Genomic DNA, 16,423 nt, shown 5'->3' with positions numbered 1-16,423 from the left:
AAACCCTCCCAAGCTCTTCAAGTCCATGTCTTCTACAAAGACTTTTTTTTTTTTGACAACTCCAGACAATAGCAAGTTTCTCATTTTCTGACATCTTACCAGTACACAGCTAAGCACAGGAAAGCTGTCTCTACAACAGATGATGAATGCCTTTAAAGGGGACCCATGTGTAGCTCCTCTGTCTCTACCCAAGTGCCTAGCAGAGGGGCAGGACTGTTGTTTAAGCTTTCCATAAATACTTGAAGAAATGACTATTGGGAATGCTGCTGATCCTGAGGACTAAAGGAGCCAGCAGGATACAATCACTGCTGTTGAATCTCCCCTCCTGGAACAACGCAAGCAGCAACACAATGCCAAGACAGCAGCCATGTTTGTTTGTTTGTTTGTTTTCCAGTTTTAGGGAATGGAGAAATGGAAGAAGCACACACAAGACAGAGGACCAGAAGTACCCAAGCAAGACCTTGGAGAGAGAAACTTCCATGGTCTCTAGTTGATTATTTTCTTTTAAATCCTTCTCTTTTTTAATGTCTGTCCAAGCCAAAATTAGTGAGGGAACTTATAGTCATCTCCAGAAAGCTAGATGCTACCAATAACTACCTGACCTACCCTTCAGGATACATCAAGGATTCTGTGCTGCTCCAGGACAGAATTAATGTGCCAAAGAATCGCAGGCCACAGCAGGATCTTTCAAGTGTACCCCCCAAATACCATCTCCTGCCTGTCTTCCCTCCATTTTGGATTCAACAAGGAAAACCTTTTGATCAAGGTACATGTTGATTTTATGGCTAGTGTTCAGGTGCTTGGTTTTCTGAACACCTTAAAATAGAGTTTTCAAAATAATAACTACAGATTCTAGGTTTTGTTGTCTTCATCTGCAAAATAAGGGATTAGGCTAGTCCAGTACTGTCCAATAGTACTGTTGGAAGTAATGGAAGGTTCTTTATGTACTATTCAATATAGTGGTTGCTTGGGTGTAGTGAGCATTTGAAATGTACTACTGCAACTATGAAGCAGAGTTTCTTATTTCATTTAGTTTTTCTCAGTTTACATATCAATAGTTATATGTGGCTAGTGGCTATTTATTGAACTGCACAGGTCTGAACTATAGATTTTAGATGGTATCCTGGGTTTGTTCTACTCTAATATTCTTTTTTTTTTTTTTTGCCAGTCCTGGGGCTTGAACTCAGGGCCTGGGCGCTGTCCCTGAGCTTCTTTGGCTCAAGGCTAGCACTGTACCACTTGAGTCAGAGCGCCACTTCCAGCTTTTTCTGTGTATGTGGTACTGAGGAAGCGAACCCAGGGCTTCTTGCATGCTATGCAAGCACCCTACCACTACGCCACATTCCCAGCCCTACTCTAATATTCTTGAACCCTATGATTTTCTTATGGTAATAACATGTTTTTAAAAAGCAGGCTTTTGGAATCAGAAATGTGCATTGCCATGGATGTTTTCTTATTTACTAGATGTCAGATCTTAAGCGAGTCACTTTTGAGCTTCTGTGTGCTCATCTCTGTAAGGAGCACATTAGGATCTATGTCATCACTGCACAGCACATGATTGTGGTCTACCTGTGAGCTGCTCTGCACTGTGGGGATTTTACCTGTCAATAGTGTTTTGGGGAAGTTGAAGTAATAAAAGAGCCAGCAGTTGCCTTTGATGAAGGAGATGAGGGGAAGATACCCAATCAGCAAAAATGGACAAAGACCAGGATCTTGAGAAAAGGAAAGAACACGAGCCTGATACAATAGAAAGGCAATTTCTCTAAGATCAAAAAGGAATTTTCTAGAAACAATGGCAATGGCAGATCATGCCCTGCCCTGGGAAAAGATAGTTTTTTTAGAGCCTAGCACCATCAAACAAGTCTCAACACTGGTGCCTAGGAATTCTGGTCATAACCTGGGTGGGCTAAGAATACCTGCCTAAAGCCAGGCGCTGGGGCCTGTAATCCTAGCTACTCAGGAGGCTGAGATCCGAGGATCGAGGTTCTAAGTCAGCCCAGTCAGTAAAGTCCATGAAACTCTTACCTCTAATTAACCACCAAAAAACCAGAAGTGGTGCTGTGGCTCAAGTGCTAGAGCTCTAATCTTGAGCAAAAGAAGCTCAGGGATAGCACCCAGGCCCAGAGTTCAAGCCCCAGGTATAGCAAAAAATAAAAATAAAAAAAGATACTTGTCTACATGAAAAGGGTTTGTCAAGCCCGGCATTAGTGGCTTACATCTGTAGTCCTAGCTCCTCAGGAGGCTGAGATCTGAGGATTGCATTCAAAGCCAGCCTAGGCAGGAAAGTCCATGAGACTCTTATCTCCAATTAACCACCAGAAAACTGGAAGCAGTGCTGTGACTCAAGTGGTAGAGTGCTAGCCTTGAGTGGAAGAGTTCAGGGACAGCACCCAGGCTCAGAGGTCAAGCCCCATGACTGACCAAAGATGAAAATAAGAAAATTTTAAAAAGAGGTTGGTCAAGCAATTTTAAGTGAATCCTCAGATATATAACGTGAGGGTCTCTGTGTACTTTGTTGCTGTGAATCAAAACTGAGACCCCTTGATTTTAGGGCAGTGATGAACTCAAATTTCTGGACCCATGTCCACCCCATGTCACCGGGATGGGACCCTAGTGCTTTCCCGGGTGGCATGCTAGCTCACAATTGCTGTATGCTGTCTCTCTTCCAAAATTCCTACCATTTCAACCAAGGTCCTTATACTTTGATACCCTAGGGCCCCTAAATACTGGACAGTGATTGAGGTGCTTCCATTTAAGGGTGCCATCTGCACTGCAAGGGATCAGTGACTTCTCCAAATGATGTCGTCTACCAAGGAGCTGATACAATCAAGCAGAACACAGTGACACAGTAGGAGATAGGGATTCAACACATGACCCTTAGCACCAGATCCCAAGCCATGTGACCTTTCTGGGCCTCACTTTCCTCATTTACAAAATGGGGGTGAGAATACCACTTTTACTTCACAGAGATGTATGTGGGAGTTCAATGAACTAATGATATACCTGGCACATAACATAGTATATGTTCAATAAATGTTAATTATAGACTTCCTTAGCTTTTTGTTTTTTAAACATAATTACTAATTACAATGCCCAATTGCCCATGGTCACAAGCATCAGAAAAATCTACTTTCAAGGAAGGTCAAGGAACTCAGAGGCTCTAGCTTGAGCTCTGTTACATAGGTTTGTGTGTTTGTTTTACTTGAACTCAGGTCCTTCTGTTGTCTCAGAGCTTTGGTGCTCAAGGCTAATGCTCTACCACTTGAGCCACAGCTACTCTTTCAGCTTTTTGCTAGTTAATTGGAGATAAGAATGTCACAGACTTATTTGCCTGAGCTGGCTTTGAATCCTAATCCTCAGATTTCAGCCTCCTGAGTAGCTAGGATTATAGGCATGAGCCACTGGCACTCAGCTCTGATGGATAGTTTTAATTCAATCTTCCCTTAGCCTCCCTCTCTTTGCCAAATACTTCATCTGCAGAAGTAAAAACATCCTGCTACATCCCCAGATCCCCCAACAATGAAATTCTGGCCATGTCACTGTGCTCCTTGATTCCTCAGTTCAATCTTTTGTCAAATGTGAGCAGTGTTATTTTCATTTCTTCCTCTGTGGGTTGTGAGAAATTACAGGTGAGAACAGAGATGAAAAAGCTCTAGATTGTTATCCCAAGTCCACATATTCAAATGATCTGAACCCATAGTTTGAGGGACAAACAGGCTAAGTTTCAACAACTGAAACTTGCAGTATTTTTCTTGCAAACTTGTTTCTATGAAGCCTAAATAATGAGCCAAGAGCCAGGTGCTGGTGGTTTATGCCTGTAATCCTAACTACACAGGAGGCTGAGATCTAAGGATAGTGGTTCAAAGCCAGCTCAGGCAGGAAAGTCTGTGACATTCTTATCTCTGATCAACCAGCAAAAAGCTGAAAGTGTAGTTGTGGTTCAAGTGGTAGAGCATTAGCCTTGAGCACAAAAGCTCAGGGACAGTACCTAGGCCCCGAGTTCAAGCCTCATGACTGGCAAAGAGGGAGGGAGAGAGGGAAAGAGAGAGAGAGAGAGAGAGAGAAAGAGAGAGAGGGAGAGAGAGAGCACCAAATGATATTTACAGAGAAAAAAATTCTTGATAACTAATACATAGATTGAATCACATATTTACCCTCATCTGGGATATGGCCAAAAGGAAATGACCTCCCTTAAGCCTCCTACCTATAATGCCCATGCCCATCTTAGACACTCAGGTATAAGCCAGTTAAGGAAGTGGCCATTTGGCTGGAGTTTCACTTCCTCCACCCCCGGCAGTATATCTGGTTCCAGGTGAACATGACCAAGAAAGCTAGACCAGCCATCTAGCTTAACACCCATGAGTCATTCTAGAGTAGAAAAAAAAAAAAAGGTCCTTGGTGCTATACTCTGTGAGGGTAAGGGTCTTCTTGGGAGGCAAGCTAATGAGACTAATGAGGAATCCCCAGGGCCCATTAGGCTTCCTAGACTAGTAAAGCCTAGGCAGGCTTCTGAACCTAAGCCTCAGCCTGCCTCTCATTTACCAGAACTCCTGGAACAAGTTCAAACCACAGTGACCTTCAGGAGCCAATGAGCAGAAGAAAAGAGCTGGAGGGAGGGAGCAGCCTCACCTATGGGCATTTGACTCTTAGCCCAGTGGTACCCATGGTGAAGGCAGGCAAAGACTGGGGAGCCTAAAGGGAAGGTGGATTACAGAACTGGGAGGGAGGAGAATGAACTCTGCAAGTCCAGTGGTCCCTATCCCATAAGAACCTCTGAAGGCATGCGGAGCCCTTGGTTGAAAGACAATCCGACTTTGTTTCACCAAGTTGCATGCTGGGAGTAGAGGTATGACTGAAGCTTGGCTCCAAACAAGAAAGTTTTGCCAGGATGTTTCAGCAATAAATCTACCTTGAGTAAGTGATGAAAATTGCTGCAGGACCCTTTAAACCATTGGTGAAAGATTTGTTAACTATGCTAGAGTCATCTGTTGACTCAGATCCTTCCTGAGGGCTGCAGACAGGGTAAATCCACAGTGCTAAGAAGCAGATCAGCTCCACTGTTCTCTGTAGAGGTTTTCCCAAGTAAACAACCAGGGGATTCCCAGGAACCCCAAAAGCTTGCTTTAGACTCAGTATCTCAACAACAACAGCTCAGGATAACCGTGGGGAACACCACCACCATCCACCATCCTCACAGTGCACACAGGGCTGTCACTGTCACTACCTGAACCCTCAGCAAGGAAACAAGAGTAAGAATTCAATCTATATTACAGATGAGGAAACTGTGCCCAGGTAGCAAAGCTTCCACCCTGAATTTCCTGACACCTTGAGCTGCCATTTCCATGGAGTCATTATCAGAAATACAAAAATAAAGGGGGCGGGCAGGAGAAACAAGGGCCAGGAAGGAACATTTTTTTTTGTTGTTGTTCTGAGAAGCACTAAGTATAGAGGAAGCAACAGCAGTACCATGCCTATTTCCCAGCCACCTTGTCCAGCTCAGCCAGTGTCACATTTGTAGGTCAACAGGGCCTGGATGAAGAAGAAGTTGGGCCTGCTCAATATGTGGATCATAGCTCTACGGCCCAGAACCATGGCAGTCAGGGGACTCACCTGCTACCACTCAGGAAGCAGCCCCAGCAAGAAGATGAAGCCCGGGCCGAGGTACCATTTCTGTTGGTTCCCTTCTGTCATTGTTCTTCTTGACTTTAGAGGAGATTCTCTCTCCCTTCATCATTTCTTGGGCTTCTCTAGAAAAGAGCGATTTGACCCTTTGGCTACTTTCACCCAAAATGTCACCTGTTTAATCCTACCATTGTCAGATGCTCCTTGAAAAAAAAGAATAGATGTCTATAGACAAATGCATTTGGGAAATATGTAATCTTCCCAGAAAGTGACAGTACACATATGGCTAAGAAGTCATCAGCTTGATTCTGTTTAGCTCCATGTTATTTCACATTACAAGATCACAGCCCCTCTCCCTGACTCCTCAGCCCCACCTAGGCAGTGGAAGACTTGTCCAGAAAAAGAAAAAAAAAAGATCTCTTGGCCTTAGTTTGAGTCTACTGCTTGCTAGTTCTAATAAACCTATCTGAGAAACTTTCCAACTTTGAGCCCATCTTCCAAATGAAACTGTAATCATATATATATGTATATAAATATACATATATATGTATATGTATACATATATATATGGCCACTACAGGATTAAGTGAGTTAAAATGTAAAAAGGCTTTCTAAACTCTAAGGAGTGTGTGTGTGTGTGTGTGTGTGTGTGTGTGTTGCAATAACATTCAGAGCAACACAGACAATACCTGCTTCCATCTTGAACAAACTTGCTTGGTTAAGCAGGTCACATGCCAAGAAAAATAGGAAGAGGGAAAAGAAGCACACAGTGGAAGAGGAGAGATATTTTATGATAATGCAACCACTTCCTTTTGATTTTTCAATTGTATTGGTAAGAAAGCACTCATAGTTATATGTCTATCACCAATCATAAAGTGTTTCAGACTAATAAACAGTATTAGAGAGCTTACTATTATAACCTTATTTGTCTTCCCAGCTTGCAAAAGAAATTTCATCCTTGGGTCCACAAATCTAGCCACAAGGGCTGACTGCTACAGGAAGTTGTTCTGTTCCTTTGTGATGGCCTATTTACAGGACTGTGCATCTGTTGTTCCCTAGGATACATCAACAGGGAATCACCTTTGTATTCACGCTTCAGAGGAAAGCCACAATGCAAGCACACAGCAAACCTGCAGGAAGGCCCTTGGGCATGCCCGCATCGGTCATTCTCAGTTCCTGAGTGACAAATCCCACATCACATTTTATGGAGGCGCTTTCCCCAATAGAAAGGCAGATCTCAGCGGTAAGAAGGCAAATGTCTTCCTCACTGGGCTGGGCAGATCTAATCCCTCAGAGTCACTTGAGAACACAAGCACACTGAATGTCACTTTCTTGACTCACCTTAGAAAATAACTGCCAGAGTCCAGCTGGATGTGAGACAGAGACTTTGGTCCCCTGATCCTGCCTTAGCTAAAGCTATGGCCATCTCAGTGCCCAGCACTCTCCCTGACTATTTTCATCAGCCAAAAAAATGATAAAAGTTGAAAATCAACTGTTATCCCCCAATAGCTGCCTCTAACAAGCTCTCATTTCTACAGACAAACAAAGGAACAGGAAACCCAGCCAGGCCAGAGGTGGCCACTTGTCACAGGAGCCTCCTGCTGAAGGATGCCTTCTCCCTCCTATACCATCTGCCACTGGCTTAGAACAAAACACACCTGCCGATGCAAAGAAAACCAAGGTGTGTGTGTGTGTGTGTGTGTGTGTGTGTGTGTGTGTGTGTGTACATGCACATCTGTGTGGGATTAATCCTAATCTCAAGACTCAAGGGGGTATCTCAACAGAAGACTAGTTCCCCTAACATCTGAGCTCCCCAGGTGGAGTCGGAATGGAGCTGTAGTCATTTAATGTTGGAAATCATAAAATGCTAGGAATTTCATCTGTTCTCAGTTATACCTTAAAGCATATGTTATTATGACACTCTGGATTCAACAGAATCCTTTGTTCTGTTAAGGAACTGGGTTGGTTTAAACATACACACACACACACACACACACACACACACACACACACACACACACGGATAGAATTTGACCTTAAAAGCAATTGATCCACTTCAAATTCACAATGCTGGTGGGGAATCCAGTTCAATAGAAGCTCTGTCTCTCACCTTCGCAAAATGTAGGGCAAATTTATCAACTCCCTTCAGAAATCAAGAACACCTTTTTCCTTAAAGATGTCCTTGGCAGTCTCTAATCTGGTCCTGCCTCACATTTGATATGTCTCCATGGTTTGGAGGCATGAATCAATAATGAATGAGAATACACAAGGACTCCAGAATGTTCTGCCATGAAGCAGCTGGTAAATACCAACAGGTCACTCCTGCACTAAGCCACAGTGACCTTACCTGTATGCCAGCTAATGATGCCAACCTCAAAGCTGGAGAAAGGATGAGATGATGTACTTTTAGGAGCATATCTTAGGTCCAACTGGGAACTAGTGGAATGTTAACTGTGAAGACTCGTGCCATCTGAAGGGGGCCTGAACGAGTCATGGGCACCCTCTGTGCTCCTGGTACCACGGTGAGATGTTTTCAGTCTGTCCAGAATTTTCTCAAATTCCCTGTGACTGAACTTAGCTAGACCTTTCCATCAACCCTAGATGGACTTTGTCTTCCCAGGTTCCTTTGGACCAGGAGTAAAAGGCAGGCCTGACCTACCATTGTCCCCACCGGTCTAAGGAAAAGCCTTGATCTCACACTGGGTCAACCCAGCACGGAGCCAGGCCCAGAGGAAAGAGTCCCTTCCCTCAACCCATGTATTCACTCAACAGAGGAAAGCAATATTTTCCACTATATTAAACCTCTGTGTAAATTTCTAATTGGAATAAAGAAATTAAGTCTTGACTTGTCAGCCCTACCTCACACAAATAATTTGAGTTTCCACACAGATTTCTCAATGCAATCCTTGTCTAACAAAATGCACAAGGTCAGTATTCACAAAAGGGCAGTTGGTGGGCAGCCGGCACCTGGACAGGGAAGGTCTCCAGGAACATAAAGATCCTATGTGCATGTGTTTGGCTAATCATTTTCTTAATGTCTCAAAATTATAAATATGACCCTGCATAAATTGGGTAGAATTTCCTTAATCAACTCTCTAAGTATGCAGGATGCCTATGTGTGTTTCTGATCACTTTTCTTCTTTTGAGCACTGAAAAATGGGAGAATGTTTTCATTTTTCCTCCTGTGAAACAGAACTCTCTGAAATCCAGCACCTAATATATTTCATAGAGCCAAGATCATGTGCTGAAAGTTGCAAACTAAAAGTGAAATTTTCAGCAACTTCTGAATTGGAAACAGGAGCCTCTACTTCCCATGTTGCATATCTCTCTCTCCCTCCCTTTCCTCTCTCTCTCTCTCTCTCTCTCTCTCTTTTTCTCAGTGTTTCTTTTTCAGCTATGTTTAAATTATACAAGTATGGGGAAGCTTAGACTTTCTACTAAGGACCAAATTAAACTGTAATGAGAGGAGAGTCTTCTCTATACATAAATAAATAAAGCATATATTTACACACACACACACACACACACACACACACACATACACACACACACACAATAGATTCCAGCTGTGGTGGCAAATGCCTTTAATCCCCCCACTTGGGAGGCCAAGGCAGAAGGATCATGAGTTCAAGGCTATCTTGAGCTACTTAGCAAGTTCAAGGCCAGCTGGAGCTACAAAGACCCTGTCTCATAAAACCAAGGTCAGGGATGCAGCTCAAGAGTTCTGAGTCCTTTCCTAACATGTTCAAAGTCCTAAGTTTGACCTAGAGTACCATAGAAAGAAAGGAGAGAGAGAGAGAGAGAGAGCCCTATTTCCAAACACTAGTGTGACTGCATATTTAATTGCACTTTACAAGGTAGTTAGTATGATTGCTATGTTTTACACAGGAAGAAATTGAGGCCTAGACAGGTTACATGAGGTAAACAGACACAAATGCATCTTCCCGTTTTCTGTCACTTCTTAATCTGAAAAGTTGAACAACGGGTTTGCACCTTGCTTGTTCCTTTACCAAGATGGAAAAGATTTCTCCTTTTCACTACATAGAAATCTCAGCTGTATTAGTTCGACCCATATCTGTTTCCCCAGTCACAGTGGTGGAGAGATTGTCCTCTCAAAGGCTCTTAAACGGACGTTGCTGATAGCCCTCAGAGGACTGAGAGACAGGAATAACAGGGCATGCATCAGCTCCAAGGAGACAAGAGAAGCAGCTGCTCTGAAGTCAGGTACCCAGCATCCAATTGGCTAGATTCACTTTTCCCAGCAGGTCCTAAGCAAGAAACACAATAAGATACTATATTGTTGTCCCTGCAGGCAGCAAAGTTTGGATACCTGCCATGTCATTTTGGTTTAAATTTTCTCCAGGCACCAAAGACTTTGAAATTACCTCCGGTCTCAAAAGAACTACCCGGAGTTCTTGACCCCCTGAGATGCCAATTTAAAGCCAATGAACCCCCAACAGAGCTATTCATCATCCCAATGGAGCTTCATTTCCACACTCAACACCCCCCAAAAGAAAAAGCCTGCAGAAGAGGTAGGTCCCCTGTAGGTGGAAACTCCTGGGAGAACTCAGGCACACCAAAAAGGACTGAGATTTGGGGCCTTGCCATCCCAACACTCAAGGCCAAGCTTCCTAGCATCATCTTTATCAGAGTCTTTTTTAAGAGAAGGATCATGGGTAAAATCTAGAAGTATATCTTTTCTGCCATATTCAATCCCATGTTTAAAATATCTATCGGGTCCTTCATTGAGCAATGCATCTTATTAAACTGTGAAAGATCAGGTAGAAAGAAACACATATAAATAAGTAAATAATGCACTGTAGATGTTGTAAAGATGCAAGAATTTGGGCCAGGTAGTGCAAGCCTGTAATACTAGCCACTTGGGAGGTGGACTCAAGGCCAGCCTAGGAACAAAAGTTTGAAAGACCCCATCTCCACCAATGGCTGGGTAAGGTAGTGTCCTTTATCCCAGCTATGGGAGGAAGCACAATAGCAAGATACAGTGGTATGTGCCTGTCATTCCCAATAACATAGAAGAACACAAGTGGGAGAATTACCGGTCAGGCTGCCCCAGGCATAAAGTGAGATTCTACCTCAAAAATAACCAACACAAAAATGGAGCTAGAGGTATAGTTCTAATTATTAACCACTTTTTAGCAAGTGTGAGGCCCTGGGTTCAATTCTCAGTACAGCAGGGCGGGGGGTGGGGGTGGGCAGGGCGGATTTTCAGGCACCTTACAAAAATAAGTAACTACAGTATACAGAAATTGAAGAGATATCTTCAATTGTGTAAGACATCACAAGATATGTACTCACTGCCTTATTATGTAACTGTACCCCTTTTGCACAACACCTTGTCAACAAAATTTAATTAATAAAAAGAAGAAATTGAAGAGGAAAAACTTGGTTAAAAGGAGCAAAAGAAACTGATGCTACCAGAAGGTGGAAATGGAAAATCTACATACAGTGAAGTATCCATGTATTTTGTTGGTCTGTTTTTTGAGTCTCATTATATAACCCAGGTTGGCCTCAAACTCACCATCCTTCTACCTCTTCCTCTTAAAGGCTGAGCTCAACAAGTTCTTGCTTTCAGTAAACACTAGATTTTAATTGAGTTTTCTACAGCCAAGGTTTAAAAAAAAGAAATCCTGGGAATTTAGACCTTCACTTAATAAAAGAGAAAAGTTTGTCCTTTCTAGGTTATTATATAACCGATGACTTGTACAACACTTGTCAGGACAGAGGTCTTTGTGCCTTTAAGCTAAATTCTTAGAAAGCATGGACCAGGGAAAGATGAATTCCTATGAGGCATAGAAAGGAGAAATCCTTTCTGGCTTCCCCAAGTCATTTCTGCCCAAGACAGGTTTTTGCTCCTGGAATTTCACAGGGTAGTCTAAGGTAACAGTGATTCTAGTTTTGAAGGTATTGAAGCTTTCTAGCTATGAGATTTTCTTAGGGAATTTTGAGTTCTGGGAATCCAAGGCTCCTTGGAATAAGAAATCTGGTGAATATAAAAGCCAATGGAAGGCAGCACAGGGGAACTTTTGGATCTCATAAATTTGTAATCCTTGCTACTTAGGAGGTAGATCTGAGGACTGTAGTTTGAAGCCAACCCAGGCAGGAAAGTCCATGAGACTCATCGCTAATTAATCACAGAAAAAGCCAGAAGTGGCACTGTGGTTCAAGTGGTAGAGTGCCAGCCTTGAACAAAAGGAGTTCAGGGACAGTGCCTAGGCCCAGAGTTCAAGCTTCAGGACTTTAGAAAAAAAAGCCTAAATCTTGATTGTGTGGATAGATACACTTATCAAAGTTCATTTCTAGTAAGTACAAGGCCTTGAGTTAAAACCCTAGTACTACCAAAAAAAAAAAAAAGCCAAACAACAACAAAAATTATATTCCTCAACAAACAAATAGGCAACAAAACTTTAATAAATTATATTTTTAACATCTATATATTTGCCATGCATAGTGCATGCCTATAACCCCAGCTCTTAGGTTAGTTAATAAGCCTCTGTCTCAAGAAGACAAACAAAATATCTGGGTATTTTACTATACATAGATTTTTTTTTTCCAGTCCTGGGCCTTGGACTCAGGGCCTGAGCACCGTCCCTGGCTTCTCTTTGCTCAAGGCTAGCACTCTGCCACTTGAGCCACAGTGCCACTTCTGGCAATTTTCTATATATGTGGTGCTGGGGAATCGAACCCAGGGCTTCATGTATAGGAGGCAAGCACTCTTGCCACTAGGCTATATTCCCAGCCCTTATACATAGATTTTTTAAAAATTACTCAGCTCTTTAAAGTGACAATGTAGTATATTCAAATATAGGACATTATTGTTCAAATATGATGAGGCCAAAAGATAGGAGACAATTCCACTAAAAAGATAATTTGAGGCCAGGTGCTGCTGGCTCACGCCTGTAATCCTAGCTACTTGGGAAGCTGAGATCTGAGGATCATGGTTCGAAGGCAGCCCAGGCAGGAAAGTCTGTGAGACTGTTATTTCCAATTAACCAAAAGAAAACTGGAAGTGGAGCTATGGCTTAAAATGGTACTGTGCTAGCCTTGAGCAAAAGAGCTCAGGGAAAGTTGCCCAAGCCTCAAGTTCAAACCCCATGACTAACAAACAAAAAGAGAAGAAAGAAGAGTTTGGCATTCATGGTTCCAAGAGACATATCAGCTGGTGCAGGACCATGCTGGGAAGGCTCAGGGTGGCAGAAGTCAGAAGCAGGGCATGGTCGAGTCTTGTGTTTTGGGCAGCGAGAATGGGCACAGATTGGCTAGTCTGAATAACTCAGTGGACTCTAGGATACAGGAGATGTCCCTAGGTGTCTGGTACTGGCTGTGGAGTGGTTAGGGCAGGAGGATAGTGACTCAGGAGTGTAAGTACTCAATGAAAGGAGGTAAGTAGGGAGTTGGAGACACTGGATCCACTGGTTTATGTTGACAGGTGCACTCACAGGCCAGTTATTTACTTCCACTAAGAACTAGCTAGGCCTAAGTGAGACCATTTCCACAGAGGTTTTCCCGAATAAGGCCTAGATGTCAAAATGTCAAACAAAGAGAAATACTTAACACAAAGAGAGACAAGACTACTCACAAGAGTGGATTGTTAAATCTGACTAGTTTCCATGATAACTCTGACAGAAACGTTGGGAAAACCACTAGGCCATCACAAGCCAGATTCTTAAAGCCACTCTATACAGAGAACTTGCCAACAGACTGGCAAGTGCAAATAAGGATGAAATACAAAAACAATGAAGCCACTAAGTTCTTCCTTCCTTGAACATCAGTGAGGACTTTTTCAGCTACCAGTGCTGGAACCTTACCTCAACTATAAGAAGAAAGAAAGGCATAAAGGCAATAAGACAAGAGATGGGGGGGGGGGGGATGGAGTCAATCTGTGTAAAGATAAGCTAACTCCAAGACCAGAATTTGGCTAAGTCATATCTATTGACTTCTCCCCCATAGCAGGCTCTCACTATGTGGTAACAAAGTTGTCTTCCAGAAAAGTCCATGATAATCTTTTCACTGAAGAAAGGATATGTATTTTAATAGCTCTTGCCACAGTGCCAGTTGTCTCTGGTTGGCCAGGTTTGAGTCATGTGCCCCACCCTGGAACCAATCATACCTAAAACAATGAGGGACTGTCATTATTGAGGCTCAGTGACATAGCCACTCCTAGAGTCAGGGGATGGGCATGCAGTTTAATCAAGAGAGAAGTGAGTCCCCCAAAATAAGAGACACTGGGCATAACCAACAGTCATCTACTACAGCTTGGTTTTCTCTTTGTCTCCTAGGTGCTCTGCGTGATGAGCCAAAAACAGAAATGGAAGAGGCCAAGGTTTTATGGAGGCCTCCTCTGAAGCATACATCAGTAGCAAGGCCAAAGGGTATAACCGTGCACATCCCAGTGGAAATGCGTGTAGAGTCACCCTTGTCTCAAGGTACTTCGTTCCTTCCTCAAGCATCCCACAGGACTCTTACCCTGAAAGAAAGCAAGGCAAGACACAGCAGGGCCTACAGCCAAGAAAAAGGAGGCTTGAAGCTAGGTTAGTGCATCCCATCCACTTTGTTCAGGCAGTAGTTACCTTAACCAAAGTGCCTCAGAATAGCTAACTTAGTGTCTAGTTAGCAAATTACTTACTATTAAATCTTCTCCCGTAATACCTTGCTTGCACCAAATGCACCAAAATATTGCTGCATGCTCTATAGTTATCCTCATCTTAAACAATGAAGTTTCATTTCTAATCTGTTTATGCATATGAATTTGACTTTATTCCAATATTTCAGGACATCATAGGATCATTTGCAATTATACATGTTGGTGTATTTAATCTATATTTAAGTATTTTCATGAGATTGGAAATAATAGGCCATATTTAGAAAGTTACCCATTTCCAGAAAATTGAGCCTCCTTTGTAAAAAGCAAGTACAAGATCACAAATGCCAAGTAATAACAAGGCTCTGGTGGCTCAGACCTGTAATTCTAGCTACTCAGGAAGCTAAGATCTGAGGATCTTGGTTCAAAGCCAGTACAAGAAGGAAAGTCCGTGAGACTTATCTCCCAAACACAGAGCTGCACATATATGCATTTACCTGCTTTTATCTGGTCATTGTAGGCTGAATGTTTTATTTACTATTAGTACATAACTTCCCAAAGTAAGAATATGCTCCTAACTACAATAGCTATGACACTTCAGAAAATTAACAGGACCTTAGCAGGACTGGAAAAGAGGAACAAAAGTGAAAAACATCATCTTAAACCCAGGGCCAATCAGTGGAGTTAGTAAAGAGATTTGTTCTCAGGGCTGTGGCTTAGTGGTAGAGTGCTTGCTTAGCATGCACAAAGCCCTGGGTTCAATTCCTCAGCACCACATAAACAGAAAAAGCCAGAAGTGGCACTGTGGCTCAGGAGGTAGAGTGCTACCTGCCCTTGAGCAAAAAGAAGACAGGGACAGTGCCCAGGCCCTGAGTCCACACCCCAGGACTGGTTAAAAAAAAAAAAAAAGCAAAGAGATTTACTCTCCTTCCTGCTGATTCAGAAGCTTTCTCACTCAGGCTAGGTAGGCATGGTGCTTCATTCCTATAATCCTGTAGCACTCCGGAAATGGAAGCAGGAGGATCCTGAGTGCCAGGCCAGCCAAGGCTACATAGTAAGACTCTGTCACAGGAAGGGAAAAAAAAAAGTTTTCTCCCTCATACTTTTTCTCCTTTTGCTTTTGAAGATGAAGATGGTCTGTCCCAGACTGGGACTCCCCCACTGGATCTTCTACCTCCCATCAAAGGAAAAAGAAGCCCAGAGAGCCAGGGGGACCTGATCAGCCCCAAAACATCAGACTGCAACATCCCCACGTGTCCCGTAAATGTGGGGGCACTGCCAGCAGTTCAAGGTAATCATTCCCAGGTGCAAGGAACCCTTCCCCCCATATTGGCCTGTCTGTGGCAAATGTCCAGGGCATCATGGCAGCCATGATGTAAGTGCCTCATTGAAAAGAAGGAACTGGCTGTGTTTCAATGGGATTAACATTTGCGCATTTCCCTAAAGAGTCAGTACATGTTTGGAGGGTTTGCTGCACCAACATGCAATGCCAGGCTGTTTGGTGCTTTCCTCAGCCTGGCAGCAGCATGTGGTAACACTCCCTTTGCTCCTGGAGGTCACAGTAGACAAACTCTGCACTGAGCCAGAGCCTGTCTCAGGGGTTCAGGGACCAGCCAGTAGGCCAGGTCCTCCATGACAAGTCACTCCCTAGCCCAGAGAAGAGCCAAGGCCTGTTCTCAGGGAGGAAAGGAAGCTTAGACCCCATTGGAGGGTGAGGCAGGCAAGCCACGCCCTCTGTGCTTTAGGGTTCTCATCCTGAAGGAGGTGGCAGTCCAAGGACCAAGATGCTTTTCCAAGAGCACTAATGTAAGAACTAGCACTAGCAGCCAACTGCCTGAAGTTTTTGTCTGACCTGAAAGTAGCTCATGAACTGTTGTAGGAATCTGAATTATCCCCCCAAAAACCCCTACCAAGGTGCCATTGGCATAGGGACAGGCCACTGTTCGGAAAAGTACAGGCCAGTTGCTGCTTCTGCTCTTTCCATGGAGAAAGCCAGGGGCCCCTTCCTCCCCACTAGGAGTAGGAGCAAAGATGAAGGAGCTGGCAAGTGTGGGAGTACAGACTGTGTGAAGAAAGAGGCCTCTCTGTCTACAGCAGACTCACACTCGGGGCTGTGAGCAGCTCACTCTGAAAGGACGTGGGAACTGAGAGCCTGCAAGAAGACAACAGATAGCTGGTCTTTCACTTCATGCTCTCTGGGGT

General features: G+C 43.5%; 1 protein-coding gene across 1 annotated transcript in view; it reads left to right on the top strand.

Annotated features, from left to right (window-relative positions):
- Kiaa2012 (KIAA2012 ortholog) overlaps positions 1–16,423 on the top strand; it is a 97,974-nt gene that overhangs the window by 14,988 nt on the left and 66,563 nt on the right. The window contains exons 4-10 of the mRNA XM_048345740.1: positions 614–766; positions 5,519–5,661; positions 6,682–6,865; positions 7,161–7,303; positions 9,986–10,154; positions 13,920–14,066; positions 15,348–15,512. Of these exons, the coding sequence (XP_048201697.1) occupies positions 614–766; positions 5,519–5,661; positions 6,682–6,865; positions 7,161–7,303; positions 9,986–10,154; positions 13,920–14,066; positions 15,348–15,512 (1,104 nt within the window). The remainder of the gene's footprint in view (positions 1–613; positions 767–5,518; positions 5,662–6,681; positions 6,866–7,160; positions 7,304–9,985; positions 10,155–13,919; positions 14,067–15,347; positions 15,513–16,423) is intronic.

Source organism: Perognathus longimembris, chromosome 4 (genome assembly GCF_023159225.1).
Source record: "Perognathus longimembris pacificus isolate PPM17 chromosome 4, ASM2315922v1, whole genome shotgun sequence".
Lineage (NCBI taxonomy): Eukaryota > Metazoa > Chordata > Mammalia > Rodentia > Heteromyidae > Perognathus > Perognathus longimembris.
This window is presented reverse-complemented; position numbering and strand designations above follow the sequence as displayed.